The following is a 16,393-nucleotide window of genomic DNA, read 5'->3' on the forward strand; positions in this document are numbered from 1 at the left end:
TGCTTTTTAGAGATAGGGTTTCATGGACTTTTCTGCCCAGAATGACTTCAAACTACAGTCCTCCAGATCTCAGCTTCACAAATAACTAATATAGCAAGCCTTAGCCCTCAGTGCCCAGTTTACTTTTATATGTAATACCATAATGTTGTTTATTTTTATAAATAATTTTATTCATACTGTATAATTTCAAAAACTTAAATTTTTAAGTCTTTTTTTAATACCTACTTAGAAATTGATTTGTAGAATTAGATGTGTTTGAACCACCTCAATATTAGAGCTGATCGTCAACTATAGAAATCAGGGATAGGAAAAGGATTTACCTTGAAATTTTCTTAGAAATAAAATTTTTACTTTTATTTGGCTTTGGGTTTTGTCAGACAGGTTCTTCCTATGTAGCCCAGGCTGACTTCATACTCTGATCCTCCTACTTTTGTATCACCATGCCTTCCTGAAAATATTTTTAATCTGAAAGTTTAATTATTGGTTGCATCCAAATATTTTCTAGGAGGAAAAGATGCCTGTCTGAAACTCTTTTCATACTGTTCATATATTCAGCCTTTCCATAGTAGCAGTTCTTCTAGCCTTCTCCCTGTGTGAAAATTCCTTCCTTAGGAAATATTTCCTTCACTTAAGCATCCTAGGCCTTTTGTAGAAAGGACATGACTTAGGTTTTTATTGGATAACTCATGAATTATGTATTTCTCCTATGTGAGTGCCCTTTATCTCATATGACAAAGAAATAAACCTTGCAAGAATGGTTTGTAATTTTAGGAACTAAACAAGCAAATGCACCTTCCTAGATCCGCTTAGGTTCAAACTTTGTCGTTAATATCTTCCTACCCTCAAGATTTCCTGTTTCAACTCTCTCAACTCAACTCAAAATTTTGGCAGAAGAGTAAAATGATTGCTGAAGAGTATCTACTGACAATCAGGCAATTTAAATGGCAAATTATTCTAATTTCCTTTGAAAAAATCTCATGTGAAAGGGCTTTTTAACCACTAGCAATGAGACTTCTGCCATTCCTACCAGGAAAATTTTGTTACTGATGGAAAATCAGGTTTATTTTGTTTTATTCCCAAGTATGATTAGATATGACTGTTTTAGAACTGTTAGGGTGAAGAGTTCTACCTGCAAAGTCTTAATGGCTTACCATAATGAAAATTTATTTCCTGCCTTTACTGCAGTCTGCTGTAGATTACTGAGAAAGTTACTTTTATATAGTAGTTCTGAAATCATCTTGGACCTCAGAATCCTCTATTAGTACCTCTGCATCTGGCCTACAATCAAGAAAAACAATGATGTACAGAGCCAGGTGTGTGGTACACACTTCAATCTTCTAATAAAATTAGAAGGACATCTCAACTTTGAGCCTACCCTAAGCTACATAGAAAGGTCCTATGTCAGTTCAGAAAGACAAAGGATACATGTTTTCTCTTATATGTAGATCTTAGACCTGAAACATAAATTCATAGGTAAACACATCAGGATCATATGTATATAGAAGCAATCAAACTGACTAAAATGTAGTACATTCAAGAATGAGGGTATCGCCATACTGAGTAGTTGAACAAAATGATTATCAGGAAGAAGTAGTAACATGTCTTGACTAGGGGGTGGAGACATGGAGGCTAATGGAAAATGGGGCGGAATGGAAAGGTGAGTGGTGTATGAATACAATCACAAGATTCAATGTACATACACAAAAATGGAACTAGAAAGTAATGCAACCAATAAGAAAATGAATAGATGGAGAGAGGGAGAATTGTTAGAAGGGGAACGCTAACCAATGTGCATTATTCACATAAATGGACATGTTAAATTGAATTCCCCCATATAACTGTTTGAAATAATTTTTAAAAGACAGGACCCTGTCTCAAAGAAAAAAAAAGAAGAAGAAGAAAAATAGAGAGGAACAGTGAGGGAGGGAAGAGGAGGGAACGAAGGAAAGAAAAAAGAAAGGAAGGAGGGACAGACTATGGAAATACACTCAACCAAAATTCATATTACCCACTTCATTGTAAAGGAAACTAGGAAATGTATTTTTTCCCAAATGCTTAAGAAAAAAAATGAAATGAAGATCAACAGTCACACCATATTACCTCTGCTACAGTGTATGTTTATTTGAATTTAAAGAACTTATTCAAGAAGACTAAAAGACACCGAAGAACAATATAGCAGAAAAGAAAGATGTTAGATAGATTCATTAATAGGTAAAGATTTGAAAAATATTAGAGACCATTTTAGTTACCTTGTCCTAAATTATTAGTATTTGTACCCGTCCATAGATGGGCTTTGCTAGCATGAAGTTATAAAGATATGCTCTAACTCATTGGTATCAAAAACATCGATGTCATCAACTTACTACTGATGATACTTTTTAGCTGAGCTAATAATTTAATTGTTTTGCATTCCTTTCTCAGGGTTTGAGTAAAAAAGTTGGTGTATCATCTTCCATCCTCCAAGGTCTCTGGATCTCCTATAGTACAGAAGGTCTTTCTATGGCATTGGCATCCTTACGAAATCTCTATACTCCAAATATAAAGGTAAATACAAAGGAATTACAAATAAATTAAAGAATTATCTGTGGAAAAAATTAGAGTGACATCACGTGACTATTTAGTTGATCTCTAATTTACCTTAGACTATTTCCTATTAGCCTTTTACTGACAATGCATTTTAAATTGCTACATTGTATTCAATAAATTAAAGAGTGACCTACTGTTCTTTCTATAAGCTGACACATGAGGTAGATGCTGCTAGCTCTAGAGGCTATAGTAGTCTTTTGGGCTAGGAGCTTTTCTAAGAGTTCACTTGAGAGTAAAGCCAATGTTTAATACTATGGTACACATGGGATTCACTCTAGATCATGAGCACTTTATATATGGAAGACATTTTTACTTTTTTTTTTTTTTTTGCCAGTCCCAAGGCTTGAACTTGGCCTGCATGCTGTCCCTGAGCTCCTTTTGCTCAACACTAGTGGTCTACCACTTGAGCCACAGCACCACTTCTGGCTTTTTCTGTGATTTAATTGGACATAAGACTCTCACCGACTTTCCTGCTTGGGTTGACTTCAAACTACAATCCTCATATCTCAGCCTCCTTAGTAGCTAGGGTTACGGGCATGAGCCACCAGTGCCTGGCTACATTCTTTTTTAAAAGCAAAGGATTGAAAAAAGAACAAATGAATAATGTAAAATAACATAGCTACTAAATGCTACTAGACACTGTTGTAGGGTCTCAGGCAATTTAATGAAGGATGTGACTGATGTCTATCTGATTGTTATTTCTATTTGCTTATTTCTAGGTCAGCCGACTGTTGATTTTGGGAGGTGCCAATATTAATTACCGGACAGAGGTTTTAAATAATGCTCCAATTCTGTGTGTCCAGTCTCATCTTGGTTATACAGAAATGGTGGCCCTGCTTTTGGAGTTTGGGGCCAATGTGGACGCCTCTTCTGAAAGCGGCCTGACTCCTCTGGGGTATGCCGCAGCGGCAGGGTTCCTGAGTATTGTGATGCTGCTGTGCAAGAAACGGGCCAAGGTAATAGCTGCCCACCGCTACTGCTTTCCTCATGGAGAGCCTTGCTTCGTATTTGCTACTTCAGGAGTCTGTGTATATCAGTAGATCAAAGAGAGATTCACTTAAATCGCATACAAGTGCCTGGCACAGTGTCTCATGCCTACAATCATAGTTACTCAGGAGGTGGAAAATAGGCATATCAAGGGTTGAAGGCAACCTGGGCAATAAGTCCATGAAACTTCATCTCAAACAATAAAAAACTGAGCCTAGTGACATGTCCATGTCATTCTTACACATAAATCAGATCACGATCTAGACCAGCCTGGGGGTGGGGGGGGAAGTTGTTGAAAGATATAGCCAGTCTTGAGGGGCTTGATCTCAGGGCCTGGGCCCTGTCCCTGAGCTTCTTTTGCTCAAGGATAGCACTCTACCACTTGAGGCACAGTGCCACTTCCAGCTTTTTCTGTGTATGTGATACTGAGGAATCAGACTTGGGGCTTCATGCATGCTAGGCAAGCACTCTACCACTAAGACACATCCCCAGCCCCTTGAAAGACAGTTTTTAAAGCAATGAAAGCAAAAAGGGCTGGGGCATGATTCAAGGACCAGAGCACCTGCCTGGCAAGCTCAAGGCCCTGAATTCAACCTCTAGTACTATCTTATGAGTCAATGACAACCCCTTCCTGTGATTCCCCCTTCCCTTCCCCAAATCAGATAAACCTATATACAAGAAAAAGAGTGCAGAAATCAGTAACAGTGACAACCGGGAATAAACCAAAATGGGGGAGAAGAAATAAGAACTGCTAACAGTACATTAAAAAAAAAAAACCTCTTGTTTCCAGTTCTTGGAGTTCATTTTGATAAGGATCATTTTATATAGCCCTATGCACATAGTTTTTGAGCCATTGTGATCCTCTGCTATATCCTAGACATTCTAGTTATTACAAATGATGGGAACCAGGCAGCTTATGTTTCTTTGGGTCTGGATTTCTTTGTTTAATAAAAATTTCCAAGTCTTTCCATTTTCTTACGAATGGGACAATGTCATTCTTTCTGATGGAAGCATAGAATTGTTCTTCTTACTTCTTCTGAGAAGCCTGTTTAATTCCTTTGATCATTTATAGATTGGGTTGTTAATTTTGTGGGGGTTAGTTTCTTGAGCTCCTTGTATATTTTGGATATTAGCACTTTGTTGGATGTATAACTTCTCCCGGTCTGTTGGCTGTCTTTTTAGTTTAGTAACTAAGTCTTTTTCTGTCTAGAAACCTTTTAGTCTGATTTAATCCCATTTGTCAAGTCTCTTTCCTATTTGTTTTGCCCCTGGGACTCTCTTCAGAAAGTTCTTTCCTATGCCAATAAGTTCTAATGTTTCTGTATTTGTAGTAGTTTCTGTCTTCCAGTAGTTTCAAAGGTTCAGATCTGACATTGAGGTCTTGATTTCTTTAAGTCTTTTATTTTGAAATAAATAGGCCTGTAAAACCATTGCAAAAACAGCTCAGGGAGTTCTCATATCCATTCAATGTCCTCTAATGTTAACAGTTTAAGTAATAATTTCAAAACCAGATAATGGTATCTACTGACTTTATTGAAATTTTTCCAATTGTCCCACTAATGCCTTTTTCAATTACAAAACCCAATTGAGGAGCCTATATTGCATTTAGTTAAGTGTATTACATTACAGTAGTTCCTCCATTCTTGTGGATTTTTTTCACTTTCATGATTTTAACCATTTTGAAGACTACTAGCCAGTTGTTTTGTAGACCATTATTTTCTATTTGGGGCTAGAGGAGTGGCTCAAGTTCTAGATCACCTGCCTTGTGCCTACCCTAAGTTCAAGCCCCAGTACCACCAAAAAAAAATTATTAATTGAGGTTTGATGTTTTCTCATTAGACTATATGTTTCTGGAAAGAATGCCATAGCAACAATGCTGTGCCTTTATTGAAATGCAGCACTTGAGGAACATGATGTCAACATGTCCTGTTATAGATGAGAACTTTAGTCACTTGGTGTTAGGGTGTAATATATTCCAGATTTCAACTCTGAAGTTACTGTTTTCTCCTTTGTAATCAAGGAAAATAGCTTTTAGGCAAATAACAGTTTGTTTCTCATCATACTTTTGTCCACTAGCTTTGAAATTCATCATTGATTCTTGCTGCAATACATACTATTGAAATCATTTTTATTATTCCTTTAATGTTTTGTTGTTGTTGGTTTTGCCAGTCGTGGTGCTTGAACTCAGGGTCTGGGCACGCTCCCTGAGCTTTTTCACTCAAGGATAGTACTCTACCACTTTGAGTCATAGATCCACTTCAGTTTTGTGGTGGTTATTTGAAGATAAGAGTTTCATGGACTTTCCTGCCTGGGCTGGCTTCAAACCGTGATACTCAGATGTCAGCCTCCTGAATAGCTAGGATTACAGATGTGAACCACTGATACCGGCTTCCTTTAATGTTTATTGTTAGGAATTCCACTGCTAAGAAGACCTGTACCTTCCTCCCTGTATTTGCTTATTCAGTTGCTTATTTATGTCACTATGAGTCATGGATATTTTATTGTATAGCCTGTAATTGATTACCACTATTATTTTTTGTTGTTTAGATTCACTCAGATTTGGTCATTGGTTCAGGTTGGTTCCTGGGTCCTTTCAACTCCCCCTACTATTTGTTGAGTACTTCCTAACTTCTTGTATAAGATGTTTCAGACTCATCTCTTATTACTACTGTTCCAGCTCTGAAGTTAGCCATTTCTCTAAGGAGTCATGGTTTCTTTTATTCCTCCTCTTAGTTTTGGGAAATACAGTTCTGAGCATAAAAAAACTCTGAGTGCCTCTTTTCTACCTACTGATTGAATTCAGATCACTTAATCTGACATATCTACACTCTCAACCTCATAGTTTAGATTTCTTCCTTCAGGTATCTTTAAAAAAAAAACTGGAATAAGGGACTGGGGATATGGCCTAGTGGCAAGAGTGCTTGCCTAGTGTACATGAAGCCCTGGGTTCCATTCCCCAGCACCACATATACAGAAAACAGCCAGAAGTGAGCCACAGCTCAAGTGGCAGAGTGCTAGCCCTGAGCAAAAAGAAGCCAAGGACAGTGCTCAGGCCCTGAGTTCAAGCTCCAGGACTGGCAAAAAAAGAAAAAAGAGTAAGCATTCCCTGTCTCAGAAGTTGAAATATAACTTTCCTTCTAAATTTGTTCCTGATTCTGGTCAAGAATTAATTTTTCCTTCCTTTGAAATCTTACTGTACTTTTACTTTCCTTATTTCACTTATTACATACTCCTTTGTTAGACTTTTATAACATTGGTCACATTTCCTCCTTCCTTGTTTGAAAATTCTTGAGTAAAATCATTGTATTACTACATTATTTACCATTTTTGAGTGGGTATGCAAGTACCCGGACTTGAACTCAAGACCCCAAACTCTTATCTTTTTTCCTCCAGCTGGCACTCTACCACTCAAGCTAGTCTGACATTTTGTTGGTTAATTAGAGATAAAGAGTCTGATGGACTTTTCTGCCTGGATGACTTGCTACCATGATCCTCAGGTCTCAGCTTCCTAAGTAGCTAGAATTACAAGCATAAGCCAGTAGCTTCATCTTTTTATTTATAGGGTGCCTGGCTCATACTAGGCATTCAATAAACATGTGTCATATGAGTTTTTGCATGGCATCAGTCAGTGAAAGAACCAGAAACAGAATTTGAGTGTCAAGTTATTAACTACCATAGACAGATAACCACATTCCTGCTAGAAACAAAACCTGTATCTAAAGACATTATGGTAGATTGATGTTGATCAGGCTTTTTTCTTCACCCTACATTTGTATCCAATACAGAAATTAGAAAACTGCTTTTGGAGCTTTGTCTGGCATTAAGCTCCAAATGCCTGTAGCCATTTGGGCCAGAGCATTGAGAATCTACCCTCTGATGGAAGAGAGGAGTGGCCTTTGCCAAAGAGCAATTTATTTTGCTTCCTTGGAACACAGAAAACTAGAACTCCAGAGCATTTTTTGTCTTTTTCTTGATTTCAAAGTCAGTTTTTTGTGCTAACAAAGCTATAAGTCTCTCAAATCTTGATCTGAAAGGAAACTATTTGGAGACAAAGGAAAATTAACTCAGGAAAACAAATCTTGAGTTGAGAATTTTATTTTTTAACATGAACAAAAGTTTCACCACTTTTTCTGGGGAAAAGAAGTTCCCCACCAAAGGAATATCAAAAAGAGTTGGAATATGGTAATGGTCTGACCTGAGTAGAGAATTTCTTTTATATTTGCAGAGAGGTTGTTTCAGCAGTTGGGAAAGGATGGATCTTAGTAGCCTAGACATGTGCAGCAGGCTGGAGTAACTGGATCGCACATACAACCACAAGTCTTTATTCACCCATATTTTTGTCTATTCTTTCTTCTTAGGTGGATCACTTAGATAAGAATGGGCAGTGTGCTTTGGTTCATGCAGCACTCCGAGGTCATCTGGAGGTTGTCAAGTTTCTGATTCAGTGTGACTGGACAATGGCTGGCCAGCAGCAGGGAGTGTTTAAGAAGAGCCATGCCATCCAGCAGGCCCTCATTGCTGCAGCCAGCATGGGTTACACTGAGGTAAGAAGAAGGTGATAGGAGGTTTTTTTTTCCCAGCTATGTACTAAAAGACCTAGGAAACAAACAAACAAAAAAGAGGCCTGTCATAACATTGCCAGCTAAACCCACATGAATTTTTGGTCTCTGCTCTGAGGAAGAAGGAGATAAAGCTCCGTGAATCATTTGATTACTCAAATGCCCAACTACCTAGAATTGTGGACATAAAATATGATAGTTGGAAAGGACACTGGAAATTATCTATTTCCCCTTATTTCCAGCCCTCTTTAACAGTGATAGTCTATGGCCATTACATAGAATTATTACTATGATATGAAATGTTCAACTGACTCTGAGGCAAGAGAGAAGGATAAAGTGCAGGTATGTGAACACATGAGTATGTATGTGTTCAAAAGTTTATTGTAGGGCTGGGGATATAGCCTAGTGGCAAGAGTGCCTGCCTCGGATACACGAGGCCCTAGGTTCGATTCCCCAGCACCACATATACAGAAAACGGCCAGAAGCGGCACTGTGGCTCAAGTGGCCGGAGTGCTAGCCTTGAGCGGGAAGAAGCCAGGGACAGTGCTCAGGCCCTGAGTCCAAGGCCCAGGACTGGCCAAAAAAAAAAAAAAAAAAAAAAGTTTATTGTAAATGTTACTGAACTTTTCAAATAATAATGAATGCTTTTGTTGATTTTCCAAATTTGTATCTGTAGCTAACCTGTGATTGCAACCTAGCCATGATTTGTCAAATGGAGTTGCTTCCCAATTTGCTATCTATTCCCATATATGTTACTGACATTAACTATGTGATATACTGTAAACCACTTACCTTTATACAGATTGTATTCATTAATCCCAAAACTCTTTCAGCTTTAGCTCTAAACCAAATCTTTTCAGGTCATATATTTTTTCTTTACTTTGTTTCCATTTGTTTCATATTTCTCATTCTTTGAAGTCTAAAGTTCTTTCCAATGCTAAAATTTTATGCTTGTACTAAAGTGGGTAAAATAGTATAGTTAGCTTTCATCTACCTATAACTGAACTTTACAATTATTACCCTATGGCCAGCTTTAAATCAAATATTGATTTGTAATGTTTGGCAATCTGCATAGTGTAATATTCCCACCAGATCCTATTTCAAGCTACAAGTGTGATATTACTGAAAACAAAGGTGAGAACAGATGCACAGTGGCACACCATTATGTAGTATTTATACCATATGGATATAATAAATACAATCTCAATAGAATAAATAATAGTAAGATATAGATAAATAACAGTTTTCTGTTCTGTTTTGCCTTGTTTGCATATTAATTTTTTTATGGTGCTAAGGCTCAAACCCAGAGCCTCACATATGCTAAGCAAGTTCTACACCACTGAGCTACATCCCAGCCCAGGTTTAAGTATTGTTTACTTTTTGTTTTTAATATAATGTATTTGTTATTTAAGTTTAAATAAATTGTTAGCTGTGTTTAACACATCTTGCAAAACTCCTGAAATATTAAACAAGTCAGCCCTCGTGGCCCTTCAAACTAGCTCCATACCACTACATAGGATATTCCAGTGAAACAGCCACACTGTCAGCTGACATGATGTGTAACCAAGGGAGTATTAAATAAAACTGAAATTTTTATTATTTATGGAAGATTTTTTAACTCTCAGAACAACCACATTTCTGGAAACAGCTATTTTCTGTATGGTTAGTAGCCATTCTCCCTTTACTAGACTCAGAGACCTTATGGTTCTCTGAAGAAAGGAGGAGATAATTGCTCTCCTCTAAAGAAATACAGGCCCTCCATATTTATTTTCTGTAGTCTTATTGGAAGAATAATGAATTGCTTCTTTAGTGCAGATAGGAAGAAAATACAATTCTTTAAATTAAATTGCATGCTATGTAAGTAAATTGTATTCAAGAGAAATATGCAAACACCGTACCTAATGAGACATGCTTTTCAGACTTGTTTTGAGTTTTCTTACTAAGATGATCAGTTCTGATTCTTCTGTGTGTAAGAGATTTAGTGATACTTGAATAATTGAAGTATCTTCTAACCCTCATAGGCTAGAGTCAGTAGCATAGTTTTCCACATCTGAATTTTGAGCTGACATAAATTCTTGTTTCAGATTGTCTCCTACCTACTTGATCTTCCAGAAAAAGATGAAGAGGAAGTAGAGCGAGCACAAATCAACAGCTTTGACAGTCTCTGGGGAGAGACAGGTACTCTCATGGTCCTTCCTCTTATCTGTCATGAACGTAGTGTTTTTATGGACTGTGTATCTCATACCCTTGCTTTTTTCTCTAGCCTATCTTTGGTACTCTTCTCTTACATCTTTTGTATGGAAGACCAACCCAGCCCAAATAAAAAGTCAAACAATTGCCCTCTTTCAGTCCTCTTCCCCTTTGGAAACCATTAGTACTTTTCAACAAAAATTTTTCTCACTCTTGTTTCCACATTCCTTTAAGAGACTGAAAGTTTCCTTTACCGTGTGCCAGATCGGAGCACGGGTTCCGTCTCTGGCATAACCAGATGTTTTCATGATAGATCGATACCTGACATAGTTAAGCTTTACATTTTGAGGTAAGTTGCTATCTAGATGCACACTGAAGGCACTACTCTGTAAGGCTTGATCCTATGTAATTTCTCTTAATCTATAGCAAAGTACATTCTGTGTCATTAAGTACTGTACAAACAGAAGCCTTTTCCTGTGGCCTTTGCAGGAAATTACTATTGTCCCTCCTCCAAGACTAAACAGGAGCATCTGGAGAAACATTAATAATCTTTGATGTTTGCATGAAACCAGGACAAAGAAAATGGTAGAGTAACCAGAGATGTGTGTTGTTGTATTTGCCAAAAGAAATAGACCAATACTGAGATGGCCAATTTAGAGAAAATATTTTACTGAACAAGAAAGGAGCACATTTTGGTAAGGGTAAGAGTGTTATTAAAAATAAGAGAAGATAGTTTGGCACTGGGAGCTCATGCCTGTAACCCTAGCTACTCGAGATGCTGACCTGAGGCTTACAGTTCAGAGCCAACCCAGGCAAGAAAGTCTACAAGACTCTTCTCTCTTACTAAGTACTAAAAATCTGGAAGTGGAGCTATGACTCAAGTGGTAAAGTGCTAGTCTTGAGCAAAAATTGCTCATGGACAGTGCCCAGCCCCTGAGTTCAAGCCCCAGGATGGCACAAAAAGTATAAATTAAAGAAGAGTTTTGAACTCATTTAAAATGTTAAATGACTTATGGAACTGTTTCTTCCTATGACAAGATACCTTGTAAGTTTCATGACTTCTTCAACATTACCCCATGGAATGTTCCAAATCTCAGGAATTTGCTTCTCAAACAATCCCTCTGTCTTTAAGAGCCAAAGGAAGCAGATGCCAGGCAGCTGCAGCTTAAGAGCCCATGACAGATTAAAGGACAGTATGCAGCTGAAAACAGCTGCTGTCTCTGGAACCTTAAACTGAGGGAAGCCAGAGGACATGCTGAGAAGAGACTATCCAGGACATCCACAGTTCTGGAGTATCCGTACCAACCTAGAGCTGTAAAAAGGACATACCTCTTCTCTCGACAAAACCTTCCCCAATACAGTGTTGCCATACTTCTCAGTAGACCTACTTGTTACCAAGGGCACAGGCATGTAACCATTAAGGTAACAAAAGAAGTTATGGCCCATTGATGACAATGGATCAGAATTGTATTAACTTGATACTCATACACAGTCATTTTAGTATTGTAAATATAAGATGATATTTAAATGAGTTGGAATGGAATTTATTTGTAATACAACTTCTAACTCTCTGAAAAGTTACTTGCTTCTGGAAAAGAATGCTGTCTTTGCTATGTGAAGATGACTGCGCATTTCACTAATTGAGTTGGACTTTGGGTTGTTTTTCTACCTGGAGTGATAAGGATACTAAGTATGCATCTGCCTTTCTTCCTACTTACAGCACATAATAATTTAATATTCATAACAACTCACTGAATTATGATATTTCCTCCAGTGGCAAAATCTTAGGTATTTTTAGTTGATCTGACTATTATCTGCAATCCTGACCTAAGATATAAACCATTGCCTAAGGATATGATGATCACAATGTTTTCAACAACCTCTATCACTTGCTATATCAAATATAAGAAACTCTAAGAACCATTAATTTATGTGCCACTATGAAGACTGAAAGCTATTGTCGGCTACACTGACACAATTCTGTACTATCATATCAATTGTGAAATTTTAAGATGAGAGTGTCAGTGAATCTTAGAATTGAAATGTAATTTTTCCATACCAGATTCACTAAGAGCTGATCACTAGAATATTCAGGCTGCTTTTGTCTTCCTTTTGCCTCTTTAATTCTTTTAAATGTGGCTTCTCATATGTGGCCTTCACAATCAGGCCTACCCCTTCCATCCCACAGACTTCTTATGATACGATAAATGAAAAGCAGTAAGAGCCTGGTGGCATTGGATCACACCTATATTCCTAGCTACTCAAGAAGGTGAGATCTGGGCTGGGGATATAGCCTAGTGGCAAGAGTGCCTGCCTCGAATACACGAGGCCCTAGGTTCGATTCCCCAGCACCGCATATACAGAAAACGGCCAGAAGCGGCGCTGTGGCTCAAGTGGCAGAGTGCTAGCCTTGAGCAGGAAGAAGCCAGGGACAGTGCTCAGGCCCTGAGTCCAAGGCCCACGACTGGCCAAAAAAAAAAAAACAAAAACAAAAAAAAAGAAGGTGAGATCTGAGGATTTATAGTTCAATGTCAGCCTAGGAAAAAGTCTGTGAGACTCTTATCTCCACATAACCACCAGAAAACCAGATGTGGTGCTGTGTCTCAAAGTGGTGGACACTGGCCTTGAATGAAAAAGCTCAGGGACAGTGCCAAAGCACTGAGTTCAAGCCCAACACCACCACCACCTCCCCCCCAAAAATCAACAAGATGACATATTACCCTTTCCCATCTCTTATATAATGGGCACAGACCACCATACCAGCACTAAGAACTGACACAGCAGGACACCAGTGGCTCATACCTGTAACCCTACTCAGGAATCTAAAATCTAAGAATCACAGTTTGGGGGCTGGGAATATGGCCTAGTGGCAAGAGTGCTTGCCTCCTACACATGAAGCTCTCGGTTCGATTCCCCAGCACCACATATATGGAAAACGGCCAGAAGGGGCGCTGTGGCTCAGGTGGCAGAGTGCTAGCCTTGAGCGGGAAGAAGCCAGGGAAGGTGCTCAGGCCCTGAGTCCAAGGCCCAGGACTGGCCAAAAAAAAAAAAAAAAAAAAAAAGAATCACAGTTTGAAGCCATCCTGAGCTGTGTGTGAGACTTTGACCTCCAATTAACCACCAAAAGGCCAGAAGTGGTGACTGTGAGTCAAATGGTAAAGAACTAATTGTGGAGCAAAAAGCTCAAGGACAATCCCCCAACTCCGAGTTCAAGCCCCAGGACCAACACACACACACACACACACAATTGCTAGCAACTTTACAGTCTAAGAATAATGACCTAAAAAGAAACCAGAGTTCACAAAATAAACCAGAATCAAGGGAGTCTGTCCTTACCACACCAACAGAGGGAACATACCTCTGTACCTTTGTTATACTTGTATCTATTTTTTCATACATAACTATGAGTTTGTTAAGCATAGACACAGTGTCTGAAAAATAGCTTATTAAATGTTTTATTAATAGTGTTTTGGGTATCAGTAATCAGTTTTTGTCTTTCTAACCACCTTCTTCCCATTGATCTTACATGCTGTCCTTTTTCAAGACTGAAAATAGATAAAAGAATCATTTGCTTTACAGCATTGTATTTAGTGTCAGCATCCCATCCAAACAGACTGGCTATTTCCCCAACTCAGAGCTGCATCCTGTCTGCCTCTTCAAACTCCTTAAATGTTACCCTTTGAAAAACAGATCATTTGTGTCAGCTAATCTCATCAGATGCTGACAAGCTAGGGAACAAATTCTGTTACTGGTCTCTTAGGAAGAGATTTTATTCCTAACTGCTATGTTTGCTCTAAGAATCAGTTGTAGTTTTACAGACCTGGCTTTACTTAATCTCCTTTCTTTCAAAGAGTCCTAACAGTTTTTGATAAGACTTATAAAATCCAGCTAAAGAAACTCCTTTGCTCTTGGGTTTCACAAAGTCCAGACTTCTTCTGACATAGTTGAATTGTTTTGAGATGAAATTGGCCAGCTGTGTTAATGACCATGTCTAGCTGTCAGCTAGAGTTGCTGCCAAATGACATCATAGCCTTAGCAACAGAGATGATACAACAAAGAAAAAGGCCAATGGAACATTCGCTCATAAAAAATATGTTATTCAATAGAGAGAAATAGCCCAACCAGAGTAATATAATTATTTGAGGATATAGTATAACTTTCCAGACTATTTTCTCTAGGGTACTGTCGATTCTTTTGTGAAAAGAATACATTTGGTCTCCACCCATAGGGAGTCTGCTGCAATCCCATCATATAGTAGCTACTTTAAATGGAATCAGAATATTGGAATTAGAAATTTTCCAAGTGGTTTATTTTACGCACTAACAAGATGATTCTTACAACACCTAATGCACATCTATCCCACTCATGTTCTCAAACTACTCTTGTATTTTGATATCTACACAGAACTAACATTTTTTTCTAAAATGATTAAAAATGCAAGCTTGAAAAACAAAGACCACTTGGATTTAAATAATTAAGAGAAAAAAAACTTTATCAAGTAAGTAATTATAACCTGTGTGTGATCTATTCAGGACTTAGAAATGACCTTCGCCTCAGCTATAACTTTCCTGTGAAAAACTGTCAAAAATGTCAATGTCCAAAAATTCCAAAATAAAATATTAAGTACACATACACTATATCTGGTTTAAGAGTAGGGGTGTGTGTGTGTGGGTGTGTGTGTCTGTCTGTCTTCTAAAATTAGGGAAAAAAGATTACTTGACGGTTTGGAAATTCTAGGTGGTTTTAATTTTGTATATGCCTCAGTTTGGGTTTAATAAAGCCAAACCAAAATAATGAAATGCTATAATTTTCACAAATTTAAAGTATCCATTTAATTAGCATTTCAGTGGCTTCTCTGATTAGATTCTAATACAGTTTGTTAGAATACCTGCACCTGCCAGTGACTTTTCTGATTTGACAATGGAATAGGTGGCCATAGTAAAAGAGGGAGTTGTTGTCTACTACATCAGTTTTCGAAGTCAAAATGAGGGGGAAATACATCTGTCCATTTTCTTTAAAGTTGAGTATGAGTCCTGTCTATTGTAATAGTTTTCTACCTCCCAAATCTTGGAAAGCAACAGAGTTACAATGTTAAGGCCAGACTTAGCTTACATATGGGGACTGTGTCAATAATAATAATAATAATAATAATAACTATGCATTTAAAATCTCTTGGTTAAATGAAATAAATATGTATTTAAAGATGGACTGGGTGTCTCCATATTCTTCTTTCTGCTGTTAAAATGACACACTGAGGATGAAATCAGCACTCCAAGAATTTCCACTATTCCAAAGACTATAAATAATGAACAGTGACACAAAAAAGAATAATGCTTACATTTTTTTCTGCTGTACCATATACTCAATATAACTAATCTTTGTCTGTGACTTCATTGTTTTATATTCAAAAGAAAATAGCCTTTGCCATACATCTTTCTCATCATTAAGACCATTATGCAACTAAGCTGGGCACCAGTGGTTCCCACTTTTATCCTAACTACTCAAGAACCTAAGACCTGAAGAATCAATGTTTGAAGCCAGAGTGGGAAGAAAAGTTAGTAAGACTCAATCTTTAATTAACCAGCAAAAAGCCAGACTGGAGGTATAGCTCAAATGCTAGAGCCTCAGACATGATCCAGAAAGCCTAGCAAAAGCAGGACCCTGCATTCAAAACCAGATAGGAACCCAGGCACCAGTGGCTCACATCCTTGCTACTCAGGAGGCTGAGATCTGATGATTTGGTTCAAAGCCAGCCCAGGCAGGAAAGTCCATAAGACTCTTACCTCCAATTAACCACCAGAAAACTGAAAGTGGAGCTGTGGCCCAAGTGGTAAAGTGCTAGCCTTGAACTGAAATGCTCAAGGACAGCACCCAGGCCCAGAGTTCAAGCCCCACGACTGACAAAAAAAAAAAAACTCTTAGTCACACATGGTGGTGCAAACCTGTAACCCCAGCACTAGGAAGACTGAGGCAGAAAACTGAGACTGAAGGAGCATGAGTTCAAGGCCAACCTGTGCTACATAGGGAGACCCTGCCTCAAAAAAAAATTACTTTGAACAATTCTAATCTAC

General features: G+C 38.0%; 1 protein-coding gene across 10 annotated transcripts in view; it reads left to right on the forward strand.

The window, feature by feature from the left end:
• Nucleotides 1-16,393, forward strand: part of Tanc2 (tetratricopeptide repeat, ankyrin repeat and coiled-coil containing 2) — a 251,669-nt gene that overhangs the window by 210,685 nt on the left and 24,591 nt on the right. For all 10 annotated transcript variants that reach the window (XM_048367307.1, XM_048367308.1, XM_048367309.1 and 7 more), the window contains 4 exons: nt 2,422-2,544; nt 3,306-3,542; nt 7,932-8,117; nt 10,217-10,310. In XM_048367307.1, the coding sequence (XP_048223264.1) occupies nt 2,422-2,544; nt 3,306-3,542; nt 7,932-8,117; nt 10,217-10,310 (640 nt within the window). The remainder of the gene's footprint in view (nt 1-2,421; nt 2,545-3,305; nt 3,543-7,931; nt 8,118-10,216; nt 10,311-16,393) is intronic.

Source organism: Perognathus longimembris, chromosome 17, assembly GCF_023159225.1.
Source record: "Perognathus longimembris pacificus isolate PPM17 chromosome 17, ASM2315922v1, whole genome shotgun sequence".
Taxonomy (NCBI): domain Eukaryota; kingdom Metazoa; phylum Chordata; class Mammalia; order Rodentia; family Heteromyidae; genus Perognathus; species Perognathus longimembris.